The sequence below is a fragment of the Leopardus geoffroyi genome, chromosome A1, assembly GCF_018350155.1.
Source record: "Leopardus geoffroyi isolate Oge1 chromosome A1, O.geoffroyi_Oge1_pat1.0, whole genome shotgun sequence".
NCBI lineage: Eukaryota > Metazoa > Chordata > Mammalia > Carnivora > Felidae > Leopardus > Leopardus geoffroyi.
In genome coordinates, this window is record NC_059326.1 from 231,343,660 (window position 1) to 231,371,573 (window position 27,914).

A 27,914-nucleotide genomic window follows, 5' to 3' on the forward strand; every position below is an offset into this window, starting at 1 on the left:
TTGGAGCCCATGCAGCTAGCTCTGAGGCCTCAGAACGGACAGACGGTCCACTGAGTCTTGGAGGAAGGACCAGAGCTGTGACGGAGAGGGTTAGCTCCAAAGCTCACACCCGTGGAGCAGGGCTGTTACAGAGAAGGTGCTTCCCAGCCGGGCACTACATTTCCCAGCAGCCCTGTGGGCGCATGGGGCTCGGGGGACGGGAACAGAGTCTCGTAGGTACCGTCCAGGCTAGGGCAGGGAGAAGCGGATTCCCTCCTGCTTCCTCCCTACCTTCACAGCCCAGGGTCGGGAGACAGGAAACTTCTGTGAAGATGGTAAATATTTGCCCCTGACCTACCCTGGTGCTTCCCCAAGTGGCCCCCATGGCGAGGCACCTCCCTCCCCTCGGGAAATGTGGGTAACAACCCATCTTTCCAATCTGTCGGCCTTACTATACCTCAAGTTTTCTACCAATACACTATATTTAATTAATTTATTTGTTTTTAATACACTACATATTTTTAATTTTTTTTTCAGTGTATTTATTTTGAGAGAAAAAGAGAGAGCACGCCTAACACCGAAGGGGCAGAGAGAGAGAGAGAGAGCAGGAGAGAGAGAATCCCAAGCAGGTCCCACAACGCAGGGCTCGAACTCACCAACTGTGAGATCATGACCTGAGCTGAAACCAAGAGTTCAACGCTCAACCGACTGACCCCCCAGGCGCTCCTATGCTATATTTTATTTTTATTATTTTTCTTTTAATTTTTTTTAAACGTTTATTTATTTTTGAGACAGAGACAGAGCATGAATGGGGGAGGGTCAGGGAGAGGGAGACACAGAATCGGAAACAGGCTCCAGGCTCTGAGCCATCAGCCCAGAGCCCGACGCGGGGCTCGAACTCCCGGACCACGAGATCGTGACCTGGCTGAAGTCGGACGCTTAACCGACTGCGCCACCCAGGCGCCCCTCCTATGCTATATTTTAAAGCAAAGATTATGATGCTTGTTCTACTATAACGAAGCCCTCTGTCCCTGACCCAGGAGCCCCGAGCCACCTGGCAGTGTCCATGACTCTGAAGGATCGACGGGCCAATCCCAGACCGCTCACAGTCTGACAAGACCCAGGCCCGATACCTCGATGGGTTTCATGAGAGCTGTGGTGTCTGAGGAGAGCAGTGGAAGGTCTGGAAGCAAAGAAGATGCCCACCCACCCCCCACCCCCCACCCCCCCATGTCCTGGGCAAATTGGGTGTGAGAGAAAGCAGATCTTCTTGAAAGAGCTGTGCTTGGGAGACCCGCTTTCCAAAAGGGGGCGGAAGTCACAGGGGGACACCACGCCTGTGGAGTCTAGAGCAAGACCCACGAGGTGTTAATGCTCACACGACCCCCTTCCCCCAGGGAGCTGGTGAGAAGGCAGACAGATTCAGGAGGTCTGCAAGCGCCCAGGGGAAGCCGATGCTGTTGGCCTTGGACACGCTTGAGCAGGGTCCTGGGGACGGACGCACTGGACACAAGGCTGGCATTTACCCCTGTGCCAGGAGGATGGGACGGAAACTTCCTTAGGCCTGCCACCTGCACCACCCTGCCTCATATCGAGTCCCATTGCCCTGTCCCCACCCGAACAGGCACAGTCTCAATTCCCAGGTATGCATCCATTCGGCGACCAAAATGGGGCACTGTGGCTATGACCGCCGGGGACCTTGGGAATTTTCTGAGACAGAAGATGGGCTTCTCAGAATGGCCCTGACCTCTCTTCCCTCCTAACATCCCCGGGAGCACCTCCAGCCTCTCAGAAATTTGGCTGCGGGGCCCGTCGCCTTGCACATAGTTGGGGGTCCAAGAAATGGCTTCTGAATTAATAACAAAAATCTCTCAATCTGTGTTTGCATCTTACAGCTCCAGGGGACCGTTGAGAGAAAGAAAACTCCAGGCAGAAATAACCACATTTGCTTCTGGCCTGTTTGTTCATTTATCTGCTCTTCTGGAAACTAAGAAGCCCTTATTTTTAGCACCTCCCATGCTGAAGCGTGTTTTTGTTTTTTTTTTTTTTCCTTCAAGCTCTCTTAAAAAGTTGACACTTCCCAGCCTATAAACTGCAAAGTCATGTCAAGGTTCAACAGAAAGACACAGTGGGGGAAGAGGCCTCCTGTCCCACAGCCCCAGGAAACACTCACAGGAAGAAAGAGTGTCCCTGTAAGCAGGCCCCCCAGCGAAAGGCCCCGCTCCTTCAACCTTGGCTCACCTTATGGAGTAGGGGGCGGGTGTTCTCTCTGGAGTCTCCTCCCTGCGTTGACCTCTTGACCAAGTGAAACTAACCACATGGTAGTTTATAAGCCTCTCACCGGAAAAATGTGGGGTGTGTGAGCCAAGCGTGAACCCCCGTTTTAAAAACATTTGCAAGGGGATACTTGTGGCAACTGAGGTTCGAGGCTCGAGATGTTTCTAGCTCTGACTCACCGTGAGAACTTGGGCAAGTCTGAATTCTCTGGGTCTCGATTTCTCTGTGAGGGACGGGGGAATAATGATTGTAGACCCCTCTCCCCAGTTACACCCCTAGAACTCAAAAGAGCTGTTGCCCGCTCTACGTGACTAATTTTTAGCTCAAACATCCGTGACATCTCTTAATGTCCGTACACAAGGAACCATGATTCTAGCAGCCGCCTCAAAAACAGACCAGGGAGTCGTAATAATTAATAATGCAGTGCTAGGACATAGATTTCCAGGGCGGTAATCTTCTTCGTGCCTCTGTGAGGACAGGGGGTGGCTGGTATGAGTGAGAACGTCACCATCATCATCATCATCATCATCATCACCGTTGATCTTTGCAATCAGGAGGTGCATTCTTCCCTAGAGCCCTCAAGACACTGTGGCCTGGACTTCCTGTCCCCAGAGCTACTTCTGTTATGGGAAGTCCCGCCCCCAACACGTGGCACTTGGAAATTAACACAGAGGGGAGCCCGGGCCCGGACCGAGAAGGCCCCAAAGGGAGCTCCGGAGGCGGCCAGAACACCCCGGGGCTGCAGGCTGGGCACCCGGAGAAGACTCAGGTCCCTCTGGTGCCATCTGACCCACGGTGGGAAGCAGTTGGGGCGGCCGCCAGGCCAGCGCGCCCCCAGTATCTATGTCAGTCCCGGCCTGTCCCAAGCAGCCTGGCTGTCCACCAGGCTGTCGCCAAACTGACGGAAGACCCAGATGAGGACGGGCTCTGTGGAATGTGTTCTCTGAGCGCTCGCTGCCCGAGAGGCTGCCTGACTGAGTTCTTTGGACGGGAAATTGCAGAGACGAGGCTCCGTGTCCGTGCCTCTCATCCTTCTGCACCATACATGCGCCCTTTTTTCTCCTTTCTTCATTTCCCCATTTCTCTAAGCTCTTGTGAGCGCTCTGATTGCCAACCCAAATCTTGCCTGCCCGTCCATCAGTAGGTCCCAGCCCCCGTCCTCACTGGCCACATGACCACATCCTCATTGGCCACGTGACGCCTGGTTACAGGGACACTTCACCTTCTCCTTCTACCAAGTTCTAACGACATGGGAGCGCCTTCCTCCTCTCGGTGAAGGGGGCGGGTCTCCAGGGCACAGGAGGCTCTTCTCGGAGCGCCCAGTGTAGTCAGGCTCAGGAAAGGACTCACAGTTTCAGGAATCCACGGGGCGTCAAGGTTACTTGCAAAGACCAGGGGCCGGCCAGCAAACAGCCTGCGAGCCAAGAATGGCTATGTTTTTAAATAGTTGAGTAAAAAAAATAAAAGAAGACTATTTTGTGACACGTGAAAATTACATGAAATTCGAAGTTCGGCGTCCGCAAAGTCTTACCGGAACACGGCCACACTTAACTCGCTTCCACATTCTCTGTGGCTGCTTTGCCCTTCGGCCACAGAGCTGAGTAGCTGTGACAGGCGGCACAACCCGCGGAGCCTAACTTGTGTACCAGCTGATGTTCCTGAGAAAGGTTGCTGGCCCGTGGGCACAGACTCTGGGGCCAGATTGTCTAACTTCAAATCCTAGATCCGCTGCTTACTGGCTGTGTGACGGGGGGGGGCAAGTTCCGTCTCCCTCTCTGCCTCTGTGTCCACATCCCTCAAATGGGTGCAACAGTCCTTATTTCAAAATATCATTGTACGGATTAGAGGAACTATCATTTCTCAGGTCTTAGAACCGTGCCCGGCACTTAGGAGCACTGTGGATAGGGGCCTGGGTGGCTCAGTGGCTGAGTGTCTGACTTCGGCTCAGGTCCTGATCTCATGGTTTGTGGGTTCCAGCCCTGCATCGGGCTCTGTGCTAACAGCACAGATTTTTAAAAAATTAAAAAAAAAAAAAATAGAAGTACTGTGAATGGGTTAAACTATTTTCAGATCCTTACACATCACCGTCCTACACCAGAGTGAAACGTATAAGAATGCTTAAGCTTTCCTTCTACTTGACACAGAAGGGTTCTTTAAACATATCGTTTTCTTTGCTTTTCATCATTGCCCCGTGTGCAAACAGATCCAGGAAACCTTAGCTCGGGCTTCTCAAATCCCAGATGGGTTCTAATTTGTTATGTCGGAGGAAAAAAGTCTGTCTTCCCTAGCAGGGGCACGGGGCTGTTTTGTGAGTCACAGACGTCACCTCCTTACTCTTCAGCGTTAGAAGACGTTCTGGGCCAGCTCGACAAACCCTGCCTGTAAAGCGAAAGCAGAATGAGGAAGCATGGACCTCCCACAAGGACAGGGATGTTCTCATTCCTGAACCGTGGTGGCTGGGGTGACGCACGGAGGAGTCTGGGAGAGCTGGCACGGGACGGGGGACATCCGCAGTATCCCCACCCCCCCACCTCCCACTTCTTCCACGGGACCGAGTGCTGGTCGAGCTCCTGGCTGCTCCGCGGGAGATTCCTCCCCTGTCCGACCTCCTGTGCCGTTTGTCGTGGTCATGTGACCAGACGCATCAGCGCTGGAATGTGGGTGGGGGCTACAGGCACCACGACTGCCTCTGGGCCTTAAGTCATGGAGCCCGTGCCCCGCCCTGCCCTCCACCTGCCTGTGAACTGCAACCACACAGATGACAGCGATACCCTAAGCGACGGCAAAACAGCAAGGTGACAGAACCTGGGTCCCTGAGTGAGCACGTGCAGCAGAGAAACCTGTCCCCTTGGACCCATCGTGGAAGGACTCTCAGAGAGAGTACATGTTTGTTAAGTCACCATTCCGGGAGCTAGAACCTAGAACCTAGAACCTAGAAGACGGGGTTAATTATACTTCTGCACCCACCTCGGGACGTTCCAGTGAGAATGTACTTTGACCATCAAGGAGACCTAATTCTGCATAAGACTCAGAATTTTCCCGAGAGTCTGACCCCTCGTCTTCTTTAGCCGCCAAGATAAAGAGCCTCAGGCTTACGTGTGTTTTCAAGGAGCTTTGGAAATGTTTAAGACTTGAAAAAAATTAGAGGCCTCAAAGTATGGAAATAGCAATAGGAAACTCAAATGATTACTTCACATACTCCCCCATTAATTGTGATATTGAGGACACATGAAAGTCTCACTACATCTGCAAAACATTTGTAAAGCCAAGTGTTCCCATGTTACAAGAACTGGTAGGTATGCCAGCGATTGCCAGGACATAACAGCGAATCGTTAAGTTAAATGAGCAACTTGTGGCTAAAATCATTTTCAGAGCAAAATCACGGCCCCGCCCAACCGCCACAGAGCTCATCGTGCCAGGTGATTGCACACTTCCAGAGCTGTCTCTACGTCCCCCTTTCTCTTGCTTACTCATCACAAACACCAATCAACCAAAACCTCTTTCTCTAAACATGAAAAATACGGAAGCCGACGGAGTTGGGTGGAACGCCAAATCATTCTGGTTGCACGCAGGGACCAGGGCTTTGGATGTGCATTTCAGCAGGACAGACGGTTCCTGAGTCATAAGGTCAAAGTCGCCATCAGCTGATGTGCATCCGATTGGGCTTTTCCAATCGGACTTTCCCCAAACCCACTCCCCTGCAAGGAAGGGAAAGCAGGTATTTTCCAAACCCACACCTTACAAATGTCAGGGATTTTTTTTTTTTTTTAATGCTTGGTCTCCCTCATTGTGAAGTCTGTTTTTTAAGTGACTTTAATTGGAAAAATCTTCTTTGTCTCCCAAAACTGAATCCAGATGAGGCCATCTGCCTCCTCTCCACGGGTGCGCAGAGCGCGGTTCCGAACCCCTCGTGAGGCGTGTTTTTGCTGGTCTCCGCCCAGAGCAACTTTGTTCAAGCATTCCTGTCACTTGCGTGGTTCATTTTATGCAACGCGTTAATTAATGATACTTGCAACAAGCTTGTAGTTATTAATTAAACCATTTGGGTGGGCCCCCCGAAGACAGTTAACAATCTGATTGAAAGCCAAGCTTCCCATGGCTATTTTAAAAAGACATAACCACGGGGTATGGAGAAGGATAAAGGCAACCCAAGGAGTCCGAATCAGCATGGGAACAGGAAAAGTGTTTGCTCTAATGAGAAGAAGCCCTCTGTCTGAACGTTAGGAATCTAGTTATTGAAGAGGGAATGATCCAGTTTGGGCACACGGCATGGTCTCTTGATTAGGTGCTAGAACAAGATGCTGGAGGCTCTCGGGCAAAAATGAGACAGAAAAGTACGTCCCCTTAATGCTTTGCTAATTATACAATTAGTTCATTTTTCACCTTTTCTCTGGACACTCGGGGGCCCAGTGATGGTAGTCAACGTGGAGGGACAGCTTCTGGGGCTGAAGGCAAAGCCGAGAGTGACCCAGAGGATGACCCCCATACCGTGTCGTGGCAGGGACAGGAACAGAGCCCCAAGATCTCAGAGTGGGGTCAGATCTAAGTGGCTACTTTCATAGTCCTTGCTGGGACGGCCAGAGGGCCAGCATTGAGGGGACCAGACGGGGCCGGACAACCACGTCCAACTCTGCTGACCCTGAGTCCGCTCTAAAGAATATTCAGAAAACCCCGCTTGCGTCTGGCTGTTCCAGTGTGCATTTATCCCCGGAAACAGAACATGCGTTCTGGTCGTCCCCCTGAGATGAAATGTATGGTCACGTGCTATCACCTCGACAAAGGCTGAGTTCGTGTTTCTGTGGCCAGCTCTCTTCGTCGGAACTGTAGGGCCCTCGTGGGGCAGCGCGTCAGACCAAAACAATTTAAGGGGCTGCACATCTTTTGAGATGAGGGACAAACACCGGAGCCTGTTCACCAGCGGGGGCTGGTTTACTCACACCCGTGTGGCCAGCATTATGAGGACGTGATTCCATACACGCCTGCACACACACACACACACACACACACACACACACCACTCTCCCCGCTGTCAGCATCCAGCCAGGGGGTGACAGCTGAGACAGCTGATGAGCCCCATGACGTACCCTGGAGCTCACTCCTGGTGCTCCGCGGTCTACGGGTTTGGGCAGATGCCCAACGATAGGTCTCTATCGTTATGGTATCGTACAGAGGATTTCCACGGCCCGGAAAATCCTGTGTGCTGCACCCACTCACCCCCCTCCCTGGCAGCCGCTCATCTTGTTACCGTCTCCATAGTTTGCCTTTTCCAGAATGTTGTACAGTTGGAATCATATAGTAAGGAGCCTTTCAGACTGGCTTCCCTCACCTAATAACATGCATTCAAACTTCCTCCAGGTCTTCTCCTGGCTTGACAGCTCATTTCTTGTATTTTTTTGTTTGTTTGTTTGTTTAAAGTGCAAGTGGGGAAGGGGCAGAGAGGGAGAGAGAATCTCAAGCAGGCTCCACACTGTCAGAGCAGGGCCTGCCCTGCGGGCCCCGATCCCACGAACCATGAGATCGTGACCTGAGCCGAAGTTGGATGCTTAACTGACTGAGCCACCCAGGCACCCCTACAGCTCATTTGTTTTAGAGATGACACCCCGGTGTCTGGATGGACCAGAGTTTATTTACCACTCACCTGCTTCATTCCCTTAACACCTTATGCTTTTCTGATAGACTGAGGAAGGTTCCCACTTACGTTTTTTAGTTCAGACGTCCACGGTAGCAAGTTTATGATAATATTCACCCATTTGCAGTCTCATAAAACTCGGTCCAAATTTACCATCTTGACCCAAGCCAGTGTGACTGGTCAACAACTGGATGAAGTTCTTTTGGGGAATGTGGGTGGCCTCCAGTGACGACAGGAGGCAGGGGCTGTATGTCCCTCCCCTATGACCCCTCGATGAGACAGCTCACCACAAATTCTACCAAATGGATGGCAGGCCCCAAAGCCATCAGGCCCCCACACTGGGTCCTTGGTCCCCTGGATGGGCACCTTGCATGCTAAGCTCTGGGGCTCAGTGACATCGATGGCTCACCTTCCCGCTCGCCAGGGTCCTATCTATAGGAGGGCCAGCACCAAACAGGGTTCCTGGCTCTCTGGTAGAGATGACACAGGAGGGGCCTCTTCCCTGAAGCAAACGATTCCTCCTAACTTTGGGTTTTCGCAAGTCTTGGAACACCGATAACTTTTATCACTATGGTGGCCAATCTGCAGACAGCCAACAAGCCACACTGCTTCTGAGTTATCAGAAAAATTATCTAAGGTATATTACTTGCCATCTCATTTTGAAGACTTTATATAAAGCAAGGATAAAGGATTTGGGGTGCTTAGTTCTTTAATTAAAAAAATTTTGGGGGCGCCTGGGGGGCTCAGTCGGTTAAGCGTCCGACTTCGGCTCAGGTCATGACCTCGCTGTCTGTGAGTTCGAGACCCGCGTCGGGCTCTGTGCTGACAGCTCAGAGCCTGGAGCCTGTTTTAGATTCTGTGTCTCCCTCTCTCTCAGACCCTCCTCTGTTCATACTCTGTCTCTCTCTGTCTCAAAAATAAATAAATGTTAAAAAAATTTTTTTTTTTTTAACATTTACTCATTTTTGAGAGACAGAGCGTGAGCAGGGGAGGGGCAGAGGGAGAGAGAGGGAGACACAGAATCCGAAGCAGGCTCCAGGCTCCGAGCTGTCGGCACAGAGCCCTAGGCGGGGCTCGAACTCACCAACTTCGAGATGGCGACCGGAGCCCTGAAGCTGGATGCTTGACCGACTGGGCCACCCAAGTGTCCCCGAGATGCTTATTTCTGTTCCGTGGTGTAAATGGTCCGCTTTGTTTCCCCGGCGGCCGTGACCCTCTTCCAGCCAGCAGGCCTTCTCCAGGGCCACGTCTCCCGGAACACATCCCGCTTCAGCAGAGGACGCTCTTCTTGGGGCGTCTTACGTGTGCTCCCCCCGGGGAGCAAACACCCCACTGGCCGGGAGCCTCCAAGGAGGAAACAGAGTGGCCAGTTTTTACGCCGCCCCTCCCCCTCCCTATTCTGTAGCACCCACCGAGATCGTTTCACTCAAAAAGACTGTTTCCCTGCTGTGAATCCTTCACACGTAAGGTGCTTCAGGAAGCATGTGAAGAGCCGTCATTTAGAAGACCCCCCCCCCCCCCGCCCTGCTGTGTTTCACTGGCCGCACCGAACTTCCACCCGGAGAAAAATTCATGCTACACATGTATGTGGTTAGTGACAAGCTGTATTTGGTGCCGACGTTTTACAAAGGCACCACTTGACATTAAGAAGTGTTCTCTTCTGTATTAATGGCTCTGTCTTCTACACTTTGTCTTCGAGGTTTCCTAAACTTTCCTTGTCAGAATGAAGAAATCCGAAAGTCCTATCATGCCGTTCTTTCTAGAGTCTCTAAATTGGAAACAGATAAAGACACTTATTAGTAACTTCTCACAGCACGCAGTACGATTTTTATGAAGCGCAAAACAATTGAAAAGTTTTACCTAGAAAAATGGATTCTTTCTGGTCTCTAATCAGTCATTCTTACCTCTGAAAAGAAAGCATTCTATTTTCTTGTATAAAAATGGGCATTTATTTCTAGGTGAAACGATCCATACTTTATATGTTTTTCTTCACTGACCCTTCAAATTTTAGTCACTACTGAAACAAAAGTATCCTTCTATTTAAAAAGTTGGCCGGGGGCGTCTGGGAGGCTCAGTCGGTTAAATGTCTGACTTGGGCTCAGGTCACGACCTCAACGGTTCGTGGGTCCGAGCCCCGCACTGGGCTCTGTGCTGACAGCTCGGAGGCTGCTTGGGATTCTCCGTCTCCCTCTCTTCTCTGCCCCTCTTCAGCTTGCGCGCTCTCTCTCCCTCAAATAAACATTAATATATATATAACGTCGGTCCAGTAAAACTGAAAGGGTGTCTTGCGTCTCTGAAACTTTGGCATTGACAACAGCATGTCCCTCGATTTTCTTCTTTTAACTAGAGATACTTTTATTTCTTAAGAGATGGTGAACATTAGCAAACTACTATTGTCAGCATCAGTGGATGTAAAAATGCTGAACTTCTGCGTGGTCGGCGGGGAAGGCGAGAATGGTCTCAGAGGCTCGTATTTTTACAGGCGAAAGGGACACCGGTTGGTGGCTCTAACCCGTCTTTTACCACGAAAGGCAACCATCTCCTACGTTCCCAAGGGGATCCCGCTTGCCAAACAGTCTCCCGCCATGGCTCCTTGGAGACCAAGAACAGAATCTTGCAGAAGGATGCGTGTCCGCCTGCCCTCTTGCTATCCGGGCTGTGAGGATTTCCAGCCACGGCAGACCCGATGGTCCTCAAGCCGCCGGGCAGAGTGTGCTTGCCGTGTTAGTGGTGCGGATAGCAAGCCGAGGCCCAACCGGAGTGTATTTCCCGCGGGAAGGAAGAGCCATCCACCGAGTGATGGAAGGAAAGCACTGAGTGCGATGTTACGCGGACCTTCCTTGGGAACCAGTGACTCTTCACCTCAGGTAGTAGCTAACGGCTTCAGAACAAATCTCGCCGTGAATGCACCGCACCAGATTCTTCTGGACACAGGAAGGGGCCACTCCAACCTTCCAGGGGCTTCGCACACCTCCGGGGCGAGGTCCCTGCAGAGCCATCTCAGGGTCAGCCCCCGGGGCACCTCCTCAGCCGGGGGCCCCTGGTAGGCCTGTGCGGCCCAGCCCGTCTCTCCCACGCACACCTGTGGCGCATCAGTGCAAGGTCATGTCCAGCGCCTTTGACTTTGGCAAAGTCAAAGTGTCTCAAACACTGAGGGAATCGTGGAGGGAATCAACGAATTACCGAGTAGAAAGAAATCACTCCCGCTGCAAAAAGAGGCCTACTTAGCAAGTGTGCACAGGCAGGCGGGGAGGGGGTGGGGGTCCGGTGCTCAGCCCCAGGCCCACGGGCCCACAGTCCTGGAAGCCTGTCGCCGACCCCTGCCATCCAGTTAGCCTCCCCAGTCTGGGGCAGTGCTACAGCCTCGCCCTATTTGTCAGCTCTGGTCTGGACCTCTGCAGAAGTTTCCGGAGTCATCATGCCTCTCGAGGGTCTTCTGGCCAGAACCCACCCCCGGTTCCCTCGGTAGGCTCTTCACTGGACACAACCCAGACTCCCTAGAGGCTCTGAACCTCTCCTCCTCCACCACCTATGGGGGGGCAGGCAGGCCAAGGGTCCCCTGGGCACCACTGGGCGGGCAGACGGCACCGCATCCCGTCGCCACCCTCCACGAACATCACATCAGATGACCTCACAGAGGGACAGAGAGGGGCCTGTAGGAGAGGCCTCTCTGAGCAGGGACGTGGGGCAGCCAGGCAAAGGGGGTGGGATGTTCGGGAAGAACAAGCATGCTTGGGCTGGGGGAGCTTGGCCTGCTTGAAACACTCGGGACCCGTGTGGCTGAAGCACGATGAGCAGGGGTCATCAAGTGAGAACCAGAGGAGCGAGCCTGCGGGTGGGCAGTGTTCAGAGCCTGCGGGACCCGGAGGCCATGAAGGCGCAGAGGTTTTCCCTCTTAAAGGCCAGCTGACGGGGCGCCTGGGGGGCTCAGTCAGTTAAGCATCGGACTTCGGCTCAGGTCATGATCTCACGGTCCGTGGGTTCGAGCCCCGTGTCGGGCTCTGTGCTGACGGCCCAGAACCTGGAGCCTGTTTCGGATTCTGTGTCTCCTTCTCTCTCTGCCCCTCCTCCCCCCCCCCCCCCCCCACTGCACTCTGTCTCTTTCTCTCTCTCTCTCCCAAAAACAAACATTAAAAAAAATTAAAGGCCAGCTAACTGCAGACGGCTAGAGACAGGGGCAGTGGGAGGTGGGGACATAGGAGTGGAGGGAAGGACAGAAAGATGTGAGAAGGGTCAAGGGGGGGCAGGGGAGGACAGGGGCACCCATGTCTCTGCTCTGACCTCCCTCGTGGGGAGGAGGGTGGCTCGGTTTACAGAAAGAGGGAAACCAGTGGGGGAACTCATGGGAAAGAAGGTGGATTTCTGCTGGGACACGTTCAGCCTGGCTCGTGCACACACATCCCAGCGGGAAGGTCAAGTGGGACTCTTCCAGAGCTGGGAAGCAAGACTGGCTTCAAAACAGGGCTGGGGGCTGAGATTCCCAGAGGTGGGGTGGGGGGGGGGGGAAGGGACAGCAGGAGCGAGTCTCCGAAGGCCTGGTTCAACTCTGGGATGCTGCTGTCCTTGGCAGGGCGTAAGCTGCCTCCGGGCCACGGGACAGGCTGGGTCTGGAGCTAGAGAATGGGTCTGGGGCGAGGTGACAGGACAGGGTCTATGTAGCGCCCACCGTGAGGACCTGAGGTCAGGCGCATGCTCTAAGACTGACACAGGAAGAGCGTGACTGTGACCAGACGAGGTGGGACCAGGAGTCAAGAAGGGGACAGTCCCAGGGCGGGCAGTCCCCTCCTATCACGCGCCACCGGGAGGCAGCCAGGGGTGGTACTGGAGGTCTCAGGAAAGAAGGGAGGCGCTGGGCAGGGTACATTTTCCTCCCGGGACGCAGCCCGGGAGGTGGGGAGCCGGCTGCAGGGGGAGGGGCGCTGGGGAGAGGGGAAGGTGAGAGACATCCACGTGGACATCGGAGAGGGGAGGGGCGAGTCCCCAAGAACTGTGGCGTCAGGAGTGTCGGCAGGAAGGGGGTCACCTGGCGTGCTGTCCCCCAGGAGGAGCGCGGGCCAAGTCAGCAGGCGGCACATGGGGGAAGGGGCAGGCTGGACGGCGGAGGACGTGGGTCCTGGAGGAGGGGGGACACAACACGGTCCAGGAGGCCGAGCTGAGGAGAGACGGCCACCGCGGCAGCTGGGGAGTCTGGGCGCTGGCCCTGGCATCCCTGGGCCGGAGGGGACCAGAGTCTGGCGGCGGGGACAAGGCCTGGTGAGCGGTGGGTGCCCTGCCCCCGCGTGTCCGCCTCTGCTCCCTTGTTCTCAGGGCCCTCAGCCCTGCCTGCGGGCCGGCCATGTCTGTCACTCTGTCAGTCTGGTGTCCGGCCCCTCCCAGCAAAGACAGAAGGGGACACATTCAAGGAACACGGCGGGAAGTCACCCCCCCCCCCCCGCAGGGTCATTGCGGAGACACTTCCATCTTCCGCTTTAACACGCTGTGATGTGAAACCATTTGACGCCCGAAAGAATCAGGATAAATTCTGGATAAACTCGTCTTAAAGACAGGATAAACCCTCCCTCTCAAGTGTGAAGAGAACCAGCGTCCCCCCCCCCCCCCCGGGTCACACCCGGAGAAAAGCCGCCTCCTTCCGTGTGGCTTTCTCTGGTGCGGCTGAGGGACACCTGGGAGCCGGTGTGCGTGGCCCTCCCCTCCCAGCACGGGCAGGATCCGCAGGAACCCATTCGTCTGAGGAAAAGAGGGAGAAAGGACCCTCTCGGGGCATCAGCACACTCGAATTCCGGGGAGCGCTTGTACTCACACGGTGTCCTTTAAAGTGGCGAGATAGGACTCTGTGTCCCCCTCAGGGACGTCCGAGTCCATCTTGGACAAGTAACGGTAGACGTAGGAGAAAGTCTCAAACGGGATGCGCGCGGGCCCGCCCTCGGGGTCCGTGGTCAGGATCTCACACAGATGCTTCATCGAAGTGTTCAGTGACTAGAGACACGACAGACAGGGGGAAACAATTACCGCTTGGCACCGCTGAAACGGAAGCCTAAGACACCCGCAGAGAAAACGCCGGAGCGTATTTGACAGGAAGTCTCCGAAGGGCATGTTCTCCTCGATCTAAATGAAGAACTGGGTAAGGTTACAATTGCCATAAACAAAGAAAAGGGAAGGTCTGATCACGATGCGATTGGCCTGAAAAGAATGTTAATCCACAGATTTTATTTTATATTAAAATGGGGGGGGGGGCGCACTTGGGTGGCTCAGTCGCTTAAGCATCTGACTCTCGGTTTCAGCTCAGGTCATGATCTCACAGTTGGTGAGTTCGAGCCCCGTGTCAAGCTCTGGCACTGACAGTGCAATCTCTCTCTCTCTCTCTGCCCCTCCTTGACTCACACTTTCTCTCTCTCTCAAAACAAATAAATAAACCTAAAAAAATAAAAAAATAAAATGGGAATGACTCTCCAGGACGTGAGGGAGTATCAGCCCCCTCAAGACGGGCCCCAAGCCAGCGCAGAACTCACCAGCCCCTTCGGCGTCACCACATGCCTAGGGGACGGAGCTAACGCTCACCAAGTAGACGTGTCACCTGCCCGTCGGGCTCCGTGCAGGCCCCAGGCAGGGCCGGCCTTGCTCTGGGCCTTGTCTCAGCTCCGGGAAGCACCAGCCCCTTCGCCCCTGTGCACCGTGCCTCCCTCTGCCTGGGTCGGTCACCCCCACCCCCTCACCGGCTGCCGGTACTTTGGCTTTGAGCCCGAAAGCCAGGCCTGGGAGAAGCCGTGCGTCTCCCACCAAGGCACAAGCTCTGAGCGGGCTGACTCCCTCCAAACCAGGAAGGCTCAAGGAAACGCACTCACGGAGGGGGAGCCACTGCCTACGTCCAACACAGTGGGAAGGCCCACGCAGACAGCGCTGGTTTAGTGCTAGACTGTATCGGATCCCCGGTGACCCCACGAGAGCCTCGTGGAGACGCAGGGACCAGGCCTGTGCGCAGGGGACCAGCTCTTGCGGACTGTAAACTTTCCAGGAGTTTATTGAGAGGGTTGACCTCCCATTGGTAGCTCGAGACCAGCCATGGTGGGAGCATTTACACCTCATGCCAGTCAGGGCTCTTCTCCCCTGCAGAGAGGAGGCTGTTTAGGGGGCTGCACTTGGGAGGAAAGAGTGAGAAAAACACAGATGGGACGGTCACACACGGACCTGCCTGACCAGGACTGAGGCTGCGTAGGGGGACAAACCTGACACCCTGAGGGACACACAAATGTCTGGAGTCACCTTTACTCTCTCTAAGTTTCTGTGGGTCAGGAGTTGGCACTGCTTAGCTGGCCCGTTCACGGCTCCAGTCAAGGTGTTGGCCAGGGTTGGGGCCTCATCTGGAGGCTCGACTGGAGACAGACCTGCCCCCGCCCTGACCCAAGTTGCCGGCGGACTCGCTGCCTCGCGGCTGGCTCTCCGCGGACCCTCACAACAAGGCAGTGCGCCTCCACCAGGCTCCAGGAGCTCGACCGGCTCCTCACAGTCATGCCAGAGAAGATGCCTCACGCTTCCAGCAGGGAGAGGGGGAGAGGGCTAAAAGGGAGTCAGTGGGGCCCAGCGGCTGAGCGGCTGGCCTGAGGTGAAGCCAGCAGGGCAGGAGCAGTGAACACACCCCAGCAACATGAAGAGCCACCAGGCTAGTGGGGGGGGGGGGGGCGGGAAGGTGAGCTGCCACCATCGGGGACTCCAGGCACCGGGCTGGGGGCTGGAGGAGAGGAGGCCTGACCAGCCCAGAGCTCCCCATCGCCATAGCCGGGGCTCCAGGTGTCTGGAAAGCCACTTCCCACACCACCCGGGACCGAGGGCCGCTTGAGACCTTTCAAAGACACGTGGTCTTGTCAGATTTTGCTTTTATATCCGTCACAAGCGGGAGAGAGTCGCCGGTGGGTGTGGCAATGCTGAGCCTCAGGAGGGATGATGGGGACGGAAGCAGCCTTCGCAGAGCAAGCAGACGAGGTCTGAGGAACTATGGCTCCAATGCTTCCGAGGAGGAGGTATTTAAGGAAAAAGTACATCAAAACATCCCAGCATCCCTGCCTTGTGCAAAGGCCCGATGATGCTACCGGTGTTAACATTTCTGGCAATGAGATGCACAGCCATTTTTATATCCACGAGGGTTCGGAAGGCAACTTGCCTGGCTTTGTACCTGAGCCAGATTTCTCCGCTCCCAAGGGTTGCTCTCCAGCCAGAAGACCCTCGTAGGCAGGCGCCCCTGCTCCGACTCACTCTCCTGACACAAGCTCTTCTGGAAGGTGTGGCTGCACTCGCTTCTAACCCAGCACTTAAGTCTGAGCCGTCGAATGCGATTCAGGCGGGGACAGGAGACAAAGACAGGCCTGGAGACACCCGCTGTTTCCTGAGCAGCTTCAGGGCACCAGCTCTGTGGAAGTTTCTGTTTCAGAATTTTAGCTGCTCTTGTGGTGACAACAGAGGCACCTCACGCCTCCCCCAACAGTCTGTGTAACATCGTGACTGATCCCTTTAAAAAGAAGAAGGGGGGTCTCCTCTGAGGCGCGGCCTGATGGCAGCCGGGAGGGAGAGCTCAGTACCTCAAGCAGTGGCGTCACCCCCGCACTTCACTTTGAAAACGTCTGAGCACCTTTTCACTTCCTTCCTCATCCTCAGGGGTTTTCTCATCTAAAACGCAGGCAGTTCAGTTCGGGGACCTGCGGCAGGTGAGGGTGGCGGACGGGTACCCTCGAGATGGCGGGACTCGGTCCGCGGGAGAAGCCCGTTCGTGAGGGCCGATGCTGCCCATGTCGCCGTCCGGGGAGGAGGGAGGGCCCCCACGTGTGAGCACAGGGACGTGGCCAGTGGAGGCATGTAGGTGGGGTGCACCCCGCCTCTTTCTCCCCCCTGGGGGAGACCCTCAGCAGTGGGGTGCCTGGTGCTGGGGGCCGGAGACCCCAGGGGCCCAAGAGCAGCCCTCCTGGTGGAGACAGTTACCAAACTTGTCTGTGACGTGAGGCTCCCACCCACGGCGGGGGGCTGTTTCTTTTCCACAGTCAGACGGTAAAAGGACTTCTCGTGGGCACCTCAGAATGGGCTCAGAGGCCAAGCTGGGAAACCTGAATAGGGGAGCGAGCCAGGACGCTGCCTCCATCACTGGGCCACCGGGGAGATGACCCACTGTGCTTGGAGGTTGTCCTAAGAATTCCAGCTGGGCCCTGCGAGGAGGCTGGCAGGGAGAGCTTTTCAGAGTAAAACTCCTTTTAGGAAATCAAGTGATATTAATGACAGTCCTTGGGAGCGGTCATTCTCTGAGACAGGAACCTGCAGGCTCTCATACGGTGCCCCAACCCGAGGGCGGCACACTCCTGGGCTACAGAGTCCCCAGGGAGCCCGGTGGCCGTGCGTCGGCAGCGTGGAGCCCGTGGTCTGCGTTCAGATCCCGCTCTGCCACTTGCAATCTGAGTCCCTGAGCCTCCCTCCATGACTAGTCATGGTGCGAGGCCCGGGACGGCCCTTCCGCAGAGGGCTGCTGGAGGATTAAGGAGAATAGAGACAAGGCGCTGAACGTCCCAGCCCACGGCGAGAACCCTGGACGTGACGCCCATTTGTAAGCGGCGCGTTTGGATGGAAAATCGCGTTACGCACACGCGTCCTGGCCACCGGACGCAGAGCGAAGTTCATGCTTCTCAGAGGCTCTCGAGCGTCGGGTCGGTGGTTTGCCATTCCGGGCTTCCTCCCTCAGTGTGGGCGGAGGGTGGCGGGGACTTCATTCACAACATTTTTTTGTACTAAAAGAGGTCCTCAAGCTTAAAAAAACAAAGCAAAGAATTTTGATCCCCTGCTTCGATGCTTAGGATCACTGCCGGTGCTGCAGAAAAGGAAACTCAAAGATCACGACATGAAATGTCATCTTGCCGGGCAAGCATCGCACGGCATCGAAGCAGGGGGGGCGGGAGTCACCAGCACTCCCGCCCCGCCTCCCACCTGCCCCGGGCAGCGCACACGGCCCGGAACCCCGTTTGTGGCTCGCCACGCGGTAAGCCAGGTGGCGGCGAGGCACGTCTGCCTGTTCTGTCCACTCAGGACGGGGCCCAGCTCGAAGCAGAGCTCAGCACACGTTTGTGAAGCAAGGAAGGCAGGCAGGCGCGATTCACAGGACTCTGAAGTTTAAGTAGAGCTTCTGGTCTTCGCAGAGACCTTGCATTTGATCCCTCTGCCCGGCGATTTCGAAGAGGAATTTGAGAGCACGGACAGCACGGAGGACGCGTCTGCCACCAGCCACGCAGAGACCGTGGATGGAGGCGGCGGGGTCGAGCCCGTTGTGCCGACACAGCCAACAGATTCCAGTTTACCGGAAAGCCTCTGTGGAAGGGGGAACGGGCAGCAATCCGTCGTAAAATACTTGTCCTTTCCTTCCACGTCACCGCTCCGTCTCCTCCCTCTGAAGGGTTTTTAAAAAGCATAAACATAAAGGCTAAGACGCCCCACGACACCACAACCGTCCCCTCCGAGGCACAGCTTCGGGTTGCTGATGCGCCTCCACGCTGCCCCGCCAATGCGTGGGCATCCAGTGGCCTCTCTCCTTCGGGGCCTGGCTGCCCCGGGCCACCTGCACCCCCCCGGCCCCCCTCTCCCTTCCCCACCTACACGGCTGGTGGACCAGAGGGGACGGGGACCAGCAGGAGGGGGACCTTCCCTGACCGCCTGGCTCCAGAGTCCACGGCTCACAGCGAGCACTACTGCCGAGGTGGCCTGGCTCGGGGACGGGACCGGACCCCACGCTGACCAGCCAGGATGACAGACTTATTCAAGGAGGAAAGGAGGGGCGCCCACGCTGGTGTCCTGGCCCCTTCCCCGGTGTTGCGTTCAGAAGGTGACCAGATGTCTCCACCTAGCGTCCCACCCGACGCGTGGACAAGAGACCCTGTCGCTTGCTCTGGCCTGGCTCCAAATCTAGCGCTTAACCGTCAGGCTTGAAGTGAAAGTGACAAAGGTGGCTCCCCCACAGTATGAAACATTCTGCCTTCTGGGAAAATCTGAATTTCACAACTACACCATAAACATCCGTTCAAATATTAGACACTCATTTTACATTATGAAAATCTTGCTTTCACAGGAGTTCCAGATGAACCAAGCAAGGCAACGTTAGCTTCAGTAACGAAATCTGACTTTGTCCTTCCCCCCGGTCACGTCGGGGCCCGTCTTGGCCGCAGGAGGGTCCCTGGGGCTGCCGTCCTCTCCACGGCTGGTGGAAACACTGCCTCCGGGCCCCTGTGCAGCTCAGTGTGCAGCGTCCAGCCAGCACCTGGCTCTCCTGGGGTTTCCCACTTTCTCACTGGGGCCCCGAGTAGAACCAGTGAACTGTGGTCCATCACAGAGTGGCTATGACACGGCAGAGGCCATGCACGACCTACATCGGTCTGTAATGATACAGACGGACAGATAAGGAAATCTAACTGGGAGTGAAAAGAAGTTCCAGAAGGTTACTAATAACAGAATCCTCTTTTCATAAAGTTGAAACCAACGAAAATAAAATAATGTTCTTTCTTTCTTTTTATTTTTTTTTTAATGGTCATTTATTTTAGAGAGAGAGAGGCACACACAGAATATGAGCCGGGGGGAGGCAGGGGGTGGGGTTGCAGAGAGGGAGACACGGAATCCGGAGCAGGCTCCAGGCTCTGAGCTGTCAGCACAGAGCCCAGTGCGGGGCTCGAACTCATGAACTACGAGATCATGACCTGAGCCGAAGTTGGACGCTTAAAACCGACTGAGCTAGCCAGGTGCCCTGAGATAATGTATTTCTTGGGGTATGTACGTGGCCCCCAGGAAGCGTGAGATTGGGGATAGCGGTTGCTTCGGGCCAGGGAGGCAGGGGGATCGAATGGAGGAAGAGAGCAGAGGCCCTCAGCAGTGGCGCATTGTTGGTGTTAGCGATCATGTGGGGATCATGGGCGTTTCTGACATTAAATGACTGTCTAAAATTAAAACCGGAGAGGAGTGCGTCGTGAAGCGTGGACTGTGAATTACCAGTTATGCTCTCTGCGGTGCAAAGACTATAAAAAGGGAGGGCAGAAAACAGGTGGCCATCTCGGCAGTGAAGGGGCCACTTCTCTTAAAAACCCCTTCTTCACAAGCGGACAGTAGTAGCTCTTCCTGCCCCGGACCCCGGTGTCTCACAGACTCGAACACTGGAGCTGGAGAGACAGCGTCCAGATCCCCAAAGCAGTCCGGTCCCTCCTCTCCCCGCCCCCCTCGGTTCAGAGACACCCTTACCTTGAGAATTGGAGAGTCGCCTGTGTCTTGATTCCCAACGGTCGTACTTCAACATAAGCCAAGTTCACTATATCTGTCACCGACTAATCACAGATTTTAACTCAAATATAAACTAACTTTACGCCTCTTCCCACAGAGGAGGAAAATAACATCTGCTTACAAAACGGTGTGTAGTTTCATAAAAAGTCACTGATGCGTTCTCTTCTAAAACCCAAATGCCTTTTAATGATATTTTATCTACTTTTTTAATCTACTTTTTTTTTTTTTCAACGTTTATTTATTTTTGGGACAGAGACAGAGCATGAACGGGGGAGGGGCAGAGAGAGAGGGAGACACAGAATCGGAAACAGGCTCCAGGCTCTGAGCCATCAGCCCAGAGCCCGACGCGGGGCTCAAACTCCCGGACCACGAGATCGTGACCTGGCTGAAGTCGGACGCTTAACCGACTGCGCCACCCAGGCGCCCCTTTAATCTACTTTTAATGATATTTTATCTACTGTTAACAATTTTAAAATTGAAGCATTCGTAAGTCTTTAACTTTCCCAAATTAAGATAACTGTAAGCCCAGGGGCGCCTGGGTGGCTCCGCTGGGTGAGCATCTGACTTCGGCTCAGGTTATGATCTCGAGGTTCGTGAGTTTGACCCCGTGTTGGGCTCTGTGCTGACGGCATGGAGCCTGCTTGGGATTCTCCCCCCTTTTCTGTCCCTCCTTCACTCGCTCTCTCTCTCAATCTGTCTCAATAAATCAATAAACATTGAAAAAAATACGATAGTCTCTGGAAAAAAAAAAATTGCTTCTCTTAGACAAAGTGAGTAAAGTAATGAGAGTGTTTCCTTCAGTTACTGAAACACCTCCATTATTTTCAAGCCAGGCCTATGATTACCCAGGATGATTAATACGCTACTTGTAGGTACGTACCCCACCAAGCATGCTACATCCGAGCGCTAAAAATTTTATCCACTCGATTTTGTTTTCGCAAGGATCCAGCTGCAGCAGAGTTCTGAAGGTTTCTACTGGCAGGCACAGATTTTTCCATTTCTGCTCAAGATGTGCTAATTCCACATACTGCTTGTGGCTACACTGTATAGAAAACACAGTATGACAAAATCAGTACGTTTTTACGTCTGCAAGTATTAAGGTTTAAAAACCCGTGAAACATAATGCCGATGAATCTTTAAACTCATCCCAGGCGCATAACTGCTTGCTGGGAAGAGATGAGCTCTGAATTCACAACACACAGAGCCCGGGGAGAGCTGGGTGGGAAGGTGTGTGGGGGAATGCTCGCCCGGCAGGAGGGCGCGGCGAGCCGATCGATATCGGCACAGTTAACTTCTCAAAAGGAAAAAGGACGGTGAGGCCCATACGGCCTCCCGTCGTGACTTAGGAAAACGGGCACACGCACACGGGGTGGGTGATTCTCTGTGGTCTGTGTGAAATGCTTTGCAAGAAAAAATAAACTTAACTCTTAAAAACTGAGAACAGACTGAGGGTTGATGAGGGGGTGGGGGGGAGGGGAGGGTGGGGGAGGGGCACGGGAGGAGGGCACCTGTTGGGAGGAGCGCTGGGTGTTGTACGGAAACCAACGTGACAATAGATTTCATGTTACCAAAAGAATAAACTTCAACAAACAAAATGAAAACATTTCAAATCCCACCCGTTCCACGTGTTAACAGTTAAATAAGAGAAATTTGAAAACTGAAAACAAATTCATTCCTTCCACTTTTTGAAACAATCTGTGAGAAGTGGTAACTACCGCGATGTGCTAATGGTCTTGAACGTGAAATGCTTTGAGCAATTTTAGCGTGACTTTTCCCGAGCTACCCCTTTCGATGGTTATTCGTTTTTCCCTCCAGATTTCCAGAAGTCAGCGTATCCGGCACAGAAGCACGGTAAGTCAAAAAGTGTAATGGGGACAAATCACTTTAAAGATCAAGGTGATACCACTGATGTCATTTTTAGCAACACAACGCAATCATTAGGATTGCCAAACTTGGCCGGATAACACACAATCCGGTAACTCGTTTCTCTGAAAGCAAGATGGTGGGTCAGGAGAGCACCGGCCCGGGACTCTTGCGCAAGACTGTGCCGGGTAGGGCCTCGCCCATGCCCGGGCTCTCTGGACGAAGGACACCAGACGCCAAAGGGCGCTCTGCTGTTCAGATTAATGAGGCGGCAAATTCTTTCTTTAGCACATACGAAACTTTTATAAACATATTTCAAGAAGAGACTTGCAGCCCCCATGTTTGGAGTTGAATGTTCAGACTTGTAGTCCAGGAGCATCTAGCGTTTTAATTTGGTATTTAAAAGAAATTACATTTCACTTTCCTACAATCTAATCACAAACAGCTATGTTGGGTTCTTTCAACTAGAGAAAGAGCACTGAATACAACGGATCCCTCCTTTGACTAAATCTTGCGGGTTTGCACAGGGAACAGAGGCCTCGCAAATGTGATGGGATGCGTTAATGCAGCCACACTTTATCTTGTGGAGCCGACAGATTAACAGAGACCCCTCATACCTGCTTGTGCAAAACTTTCAGGAGTCCTTGAGTCAGGCCTGTGTCCGTTTTCTGAGTGGCCACGGGCATTTCAATTCTGTCCTTGACAGGCAGTGGATCTCCTCTTGACAAAGCTGAAAAATACCTAACAGCAACAGATGTCCCTGAAGGCTCGTCGATACACACAAAGCACCGTAATGAATGCAGTCTCTTAAATGACCCCCAATGCCTGGGACCCCTCCAGGGGTCTTGGCTCCTCTACTCGGCTCTCCGACTTAACCCTCTCTGCGTGCCTCAGTTTCTCTGTCTGCAAAAACGATAATGGCAATCCCTGTTGTAGGGCCCCTAGGAGCACTGAGCTCAAGCCGCAGCGGGCTGAACGTACCGCTCAGCCATCAGGCCAAGGGGCGGGGGGGCTCCCGAAACACATGTTCTTATCAAGCAAACGCTATGAGGGGTCCTGGAATGCTGCCAAAGGAGGTCGGAGATTTGGGACGACAGTGACCCAAGGGCAATGCCACAGTGCAGTCCTTCCACTTTGACAGCTGGCATCTGGCCCTCCCTTTGGTTGGCCTGGCTGCCTTCCAAGGGGCCTGACTTCGGCCATCTCGGTTCAGCCCAACACGGTCCCGGATCAGGGAGGTCACCTGTCTGCCCCACTCCTCTAAGTCAGAGGCCACCCTCCCCCACCCTTCACGCTTTCCTGCCTGGTACCTTGTTTTAGTAATTTTTTAGGAAACTGCTTTATGAAATTTAACAATTTAGTAATAATAGCAATTAATTTAATTAATTTAGTAATTAACAGTAACAATTTAGTAATGGTTTTAGCATTGTTTCCCCTTTCCCTGTTCCTTTCTGGGGTGGGAATATGGGTGCTTACATCGGTGCCAATATTGCCTCTAGCGGGACAAGTGAGGACATGGAACCAGTTTAGGGCAACGAGTCAGGATGAGACACACACTCGGCTTCTGTCTGGAGGGGACGGGGAGGAGGCACCAGGCGAGCTAAGGGTGGCCAGCCGCTGAAGGCAAGTCACCGGCCACTCTCATGGCTAGCACAACAAAAAGAAACAATATACACAGCGAAATGAATGGCAAATCCTCCGCCAGGCCAACAGGTCATAATCAAAAAGGTCTGAATAACGAGGGGCGCCTGGGCGGCTCAATCGGTCAAGCGTCCGACTCTTGACTTCAGCTCAGGTCACGACCTTGCGTTTTGTGAGTTCGAGCCCCGCACCGGGCTCTCGTATTGGCAGTTTGAAGCCTCCTTGGGATTCTCTCTCTCTGCCCCCCCCCCCCAGCTCTGTCTCTCTCTCTCTCTCTCAAAAGTAAACTTAAAAAGTAATAAAAGATATGAGTCATTAGAAACATCTCTGATTATGTAACAAAGATAGCCGTAGCTAGGTATTTGATAGGCTAACAGAAATTTTGTACCTCGTCCCCTTTTCCTCTCTCCGCCCGTATTTTGTTGACCTAACACAAGGGCAGCAGTGAGAGAGACAAAGGTGGACAGGAAGAAGTAAGGTGACAGGGGGTTGGCATGGGTGTGTAGCTTTGTCATATTGTTCCTAATTAGGGTTTTCGCCTATTTGGGGGACTTTATTCCTCATCACCGATCAAGCCACTCACCCACCTCCACACAGCCTCTAAAGCAGTGGTCCTCAACGGTTCTCCCTTCTCCTCCCCAGGAAGGCCCTGGCAGTTTCTGGAGACATTTCTGGTCGTCACAGGAGGGGGTGGATGGTGTGACTGGCCTCTAGTGGGTACAGGCCAGGATGCTGCAAAGGGCCCTGCTAGGCCCAGACACCCCCCCCCAGCCCCACCCTCCCCCCAGCCCCCAAGCAATTGTCCTGTCCCAAGTGTCAACGGTGCCCAGGCTGAGAAAGTCTGCGTTAGGGGCGAGCCCCGATGTGCTAATTCCCCGGAGGCCCGTGCAGCAGAAAGCAGCCTATAGCATTGAACCAATTCTTGCCCCAGTCATACCGCACGATGCACAGGCGACGTAACGAGGTACAGCCAACTAGTTGTTGCGTCAGAGCAGAGAACACAGGCGGGGGAGCCAGGCCGAGCCGCCTCTGCCACCTGAAAGCCTCGTTTGTAACCTGAACGCCTCCTGGAGGCTTCTGCAGTTACCTTCACAGGCATCCTGATTTTCTGCTTTTTTCTCCTGTCACCATCCCTTTATCCGGATGCCATTCCTCTTCCTGGAATACCCTTGCCTTGTCTCTTAAAGTTTTTTGTTTGTTTGTTTATGTATTTTGAGAGAGAGAAAGAGACACAGCATGTGAAAGCAGGGGAGGGGCAGAGAGAGAGGGAGGCAGGGAGAGAGAGAGAGAGAGAGAGAGAGAGAGAATCTCAAGCAGGCTCTGCACGGTCAGCACCAGAGCCCAATGAGGGGCTCGATCTCACAAACTGTGAGATCAAGACCCAAGCAGAAATCAAGAGTTGGTTGCTTGGAGCGCCTGGGTGGCTCAGTCGGTTGAGCGTCCGACTTCAGTTCAGGTCACGATCTCGCGGTTCGTGAGTTCCAGCCCCACGCCGGGCTCTGTGCTGACAGCTCGGAGCCTGGAGCCTGCTTCGGATTCTGTGTCTCCCTCTCCCTCTGCCCCTCCCTTGATTCTCTGTCTGTCTCTCTCTCTCTCTCTCAAAAAGAAACATTGAAAGACTTTAAGAGTTGGATGGTTAACCAACTGAGCCACCCAGGCTACCCTTGCCTGGCCATAACCTCAAAGACCAATTCATCCTCTTCTGAGCAACATCTCTCCCTAACAGATTGTCTGGTGACAGCTGGGACCTGGCTGAGACCATTTCACACACACTACTTAGTGAATAATGCTTCCTTTTACTCCTCAACTCCAAAATTGTTCTCAAGAGAAAACAGTTGCATGGCACATCCACAAAGTTCTCAGTTGAGCCTTTTAAATTAAAGTGAAGCTTAACTTAAAATAATTTAATGTTCCAAGAAAACAGTGACTCAATCTTGGAATGTTCTGTCCAGTACAAATAAACTCTTACACGTCCGACTTTCATTGATGCTTTAATGATGGTTAAAACCAGGGCCATACTTTTTTTTCTTCGGGGGGAAGAACCCAGAGAGAATCTATCAGAAGCAAACGACAGAAGTGTTTGTCACAAGGCAAAGCACTGGATTGATAAGCAGTCTTGTGTGGTAGGTTCTGTAAGAGCCTCAAAGATATCCAGGTCCTAATCCTAGAACCTGCAGATCTCATTTTGTGTGGTAACAGGGACTTTTGTAGATGTGAGTGAGGATTCTGAGATGGGAAAACTGTACTGAATTATCTTGAGGGGTCCTAAATGCAATCACAAGTGTCCTTGGGAGAGGGAGGCACAGGGAGAGACTTGGAGATGCCACACTTCTGGCTTTACAGACGAAGGGGCCATGAGCCATAGAACACAAGGAAGGCAGTTCCAGAAGCTGGAAAAGACAAGGCAAGGGACTGGATTCTCCCTAGAGCCTCCAGACAGAAGCCGTGACAGCTTGACTACAGCCAGGCGAAACTGATTTTCGCAAGTTCGGAGACTTGCAGACTCCACAACTGTAAGAGAATACGTGCCTATTGTTTTAACCCATCAGCTTTTGTGGTTATTCGCTAGAGTAGGCCACAGGGAACTAGGTCACCTTGGTTTTACAGGTGAGAGAAACTGGATATGCTGGTTACTAAATAAAACGTTTACATTCATACTGGTTCGTGGGATCATAGAACTGAGTTTCTAAGTCTGTTTCCTGAAAAGGACAAAGAACTTTCCTTTCAAAACCAAATGGGTTTATTTTAATGGTTTTAAGGTCTGTTTGCAACTTTAAAATTAGGGAAATAGTATGTTTGCTGCAAGAAATATTTGCCTTCTGTGAACTAAGCTGGGCGAAGTCTAACCTTTACAGCAGCCTTGGGAAAATCACCCCAACATGACCTTGGTCGTTTGGGTTCTAATAAACTGACCCAGGTACCTAAGCCTGGGAGGATTCTCTAGCACGAGGAACCTGGCCCTAAGATTCCTTCTTGTAACAAAAACAAACAAACAAACAAACAAAAATCACTTTACAAATAAAATACAGGGTCTTCAGTGGCTTGGTCTTATAACACAATGCAGAAACTTTTTACCCGACGCAACTGCTTTGTAAGTTTTACTCTGAGTAAGTACCACTCTCCCACGATGGAGTTGTCATTACTTTGCAGGACAGTGAGCATTCTGCAGTAATTTCTGGGAAGGTCACCCAACCATGATGCTTCCTAGACGCTCAGGTGTAGACACCAGCTGGGAAAGGTGTCGTGAGCGTCGGACCACGCGAAGCGGCGGGCTCTCCCAGGCGCTTACCCCGCGGACCACTGCAGCACGTCGGCGGGCTGGGTGCGGATGGCAGCCTTGGTGAACTGCTTCAGGATGTCCGGCAGTTCCGGGGGAATGTGGATCTGCTGCGCGCAGAACATGGTGTCGGGAAGCGGCATCGCTCTCCGCAGACCGGGACCAGGCTGCGAAGAATCAAGGTGCGCTGCGTGTGGGGGCGTGAGCCTCGGGGCGCAGGCGCAGCTCAAGGGTCTGGCCGCCCAGCCTCCCCGGATCTGGAGCCTGGAGGGGACCTGGGGTCTGTGGCGAGGCCGGGCTCCCGGACTTGGGGGCGGGCCAGGAGGCCGGCTTCGCGAGGTCCGGGGTGGCCGGCCGGGTCTTTCAGCCGCTCCTCCTCGGGCTCCTCGGAAAGTGAAGGCCAACTGCCCCTTCTAGTCACAGCCCTGAAGCGCCAGCGGCACCAATTGTGTCGCAGAGGTATCCAGGCAACCGGGACGCATGAGGGCCCCGCCCCCTGGCTCCGCGCAGGCGCGCACGCCTCGGGCCGAGACCGCACGGTCGCCCGCGCCGGGCCGGCAGGTAATGCGCTTGCGCAGTCTGGTTCCGGCCCCCTTTCGCCACTAATTGGTTGTTTATATGGAGCCGAACGTTTCGCTTAGAAAAGGACCTTTTTGGTCGATTTCCCACTGCCAGTTGTGAAGGGCGAATTCACAAAGGACTCCCCTTCCCCTTGCTCTGGCGTCGTAAACTTAAGGACGAGGTGACTCAGTCCTCGTAGGTAGGAAGCCGTTGTAATCATGGGGGCTGGTCGGTGCAGGTGGCACGAGCTCCCCCCTCCCCCGAAGGAATGTGGCCCTGCCTTCCTCGACTGTCGCGCTCATGCTGCACGTGCTCGTCCAAGCGGTCCCCAGCCTCGATACCATCGCATCTCCCACTCGGTCTGCTGATTTCAGTTTAAGAGCCACTTAGGAGTTTAGACAG

General features: G+C 53.7%; 1 protein-coding gene and 1 long non-coding RNA gene across 2 annotated transcripts; one reads left to right on the forward strand and one right to left on the reverse strand.

The window, feature by feature from the left end:
* Positions 1–929: 929 nt before the first annotated feature.
* Positions 930–6,043, forward strand: LOC123578811. The gene is made up of 3 exons (XR_006702520.1): positions 930–1,160; positions 1,377–1,622; positions 1,875–6,043. It is a non-coding gene; the product is annotated as an uncharacterized LOC123578811 (long non-coding RNA).
* A 3,428-nt stretch (positions 6,044–9,471) lies between these two features.
* On the reverse strand, positions 9,472–27,736 carry ROPN1L (rhophilin associated tail protein 1 like). Its single transcript, XM_045442038.1, has 5 exons — positions 26,964–27,736; positions 22,651–22,774; positions 21,051–21,212; positions 13,686–13,861; positions 9,472–9,653 (listed from the first exon to the last, which is right to left on the reverse strand). The coding sequence occupies exons 1-5, from the start codon at positions 27,092–27,094 to the stop codon at positions 9,590–9,592; spliced, it is 657 nt and encodes a 218-aa protein (XP_045297994.1). The 5' UTR covers positions 27,095–27,736; the 3' UTR covers positions 9,472–9,589.
* Between the last annotated feature and the right edge of the window lie 178 nt (positions 27,737–27,914).

Coding starts and splice junctions, on each gene's coding strand:
- ROPN1L (XM_045442038.1), bottom strand. CDS start 27,094: ATGCCGCTTCCCGACACCATGTTCTGCGCGCAGCAGATCCACATTCCC. Junction 22,775..26,963: donor GTGCTGCAGTGGTCCGCGGG/GTAAGCGCCTGG, acceptor TGTTGCTGTTAG/GTATTTTTCAGCTTTGTCAA. Junction 21,213..22,650: donor TGAAAGTTTTGCACAAGCAG/GTATGAGGGGTC, acceptor TTTTCTATACAG/TGTAGCCACAAGCAGTATGT.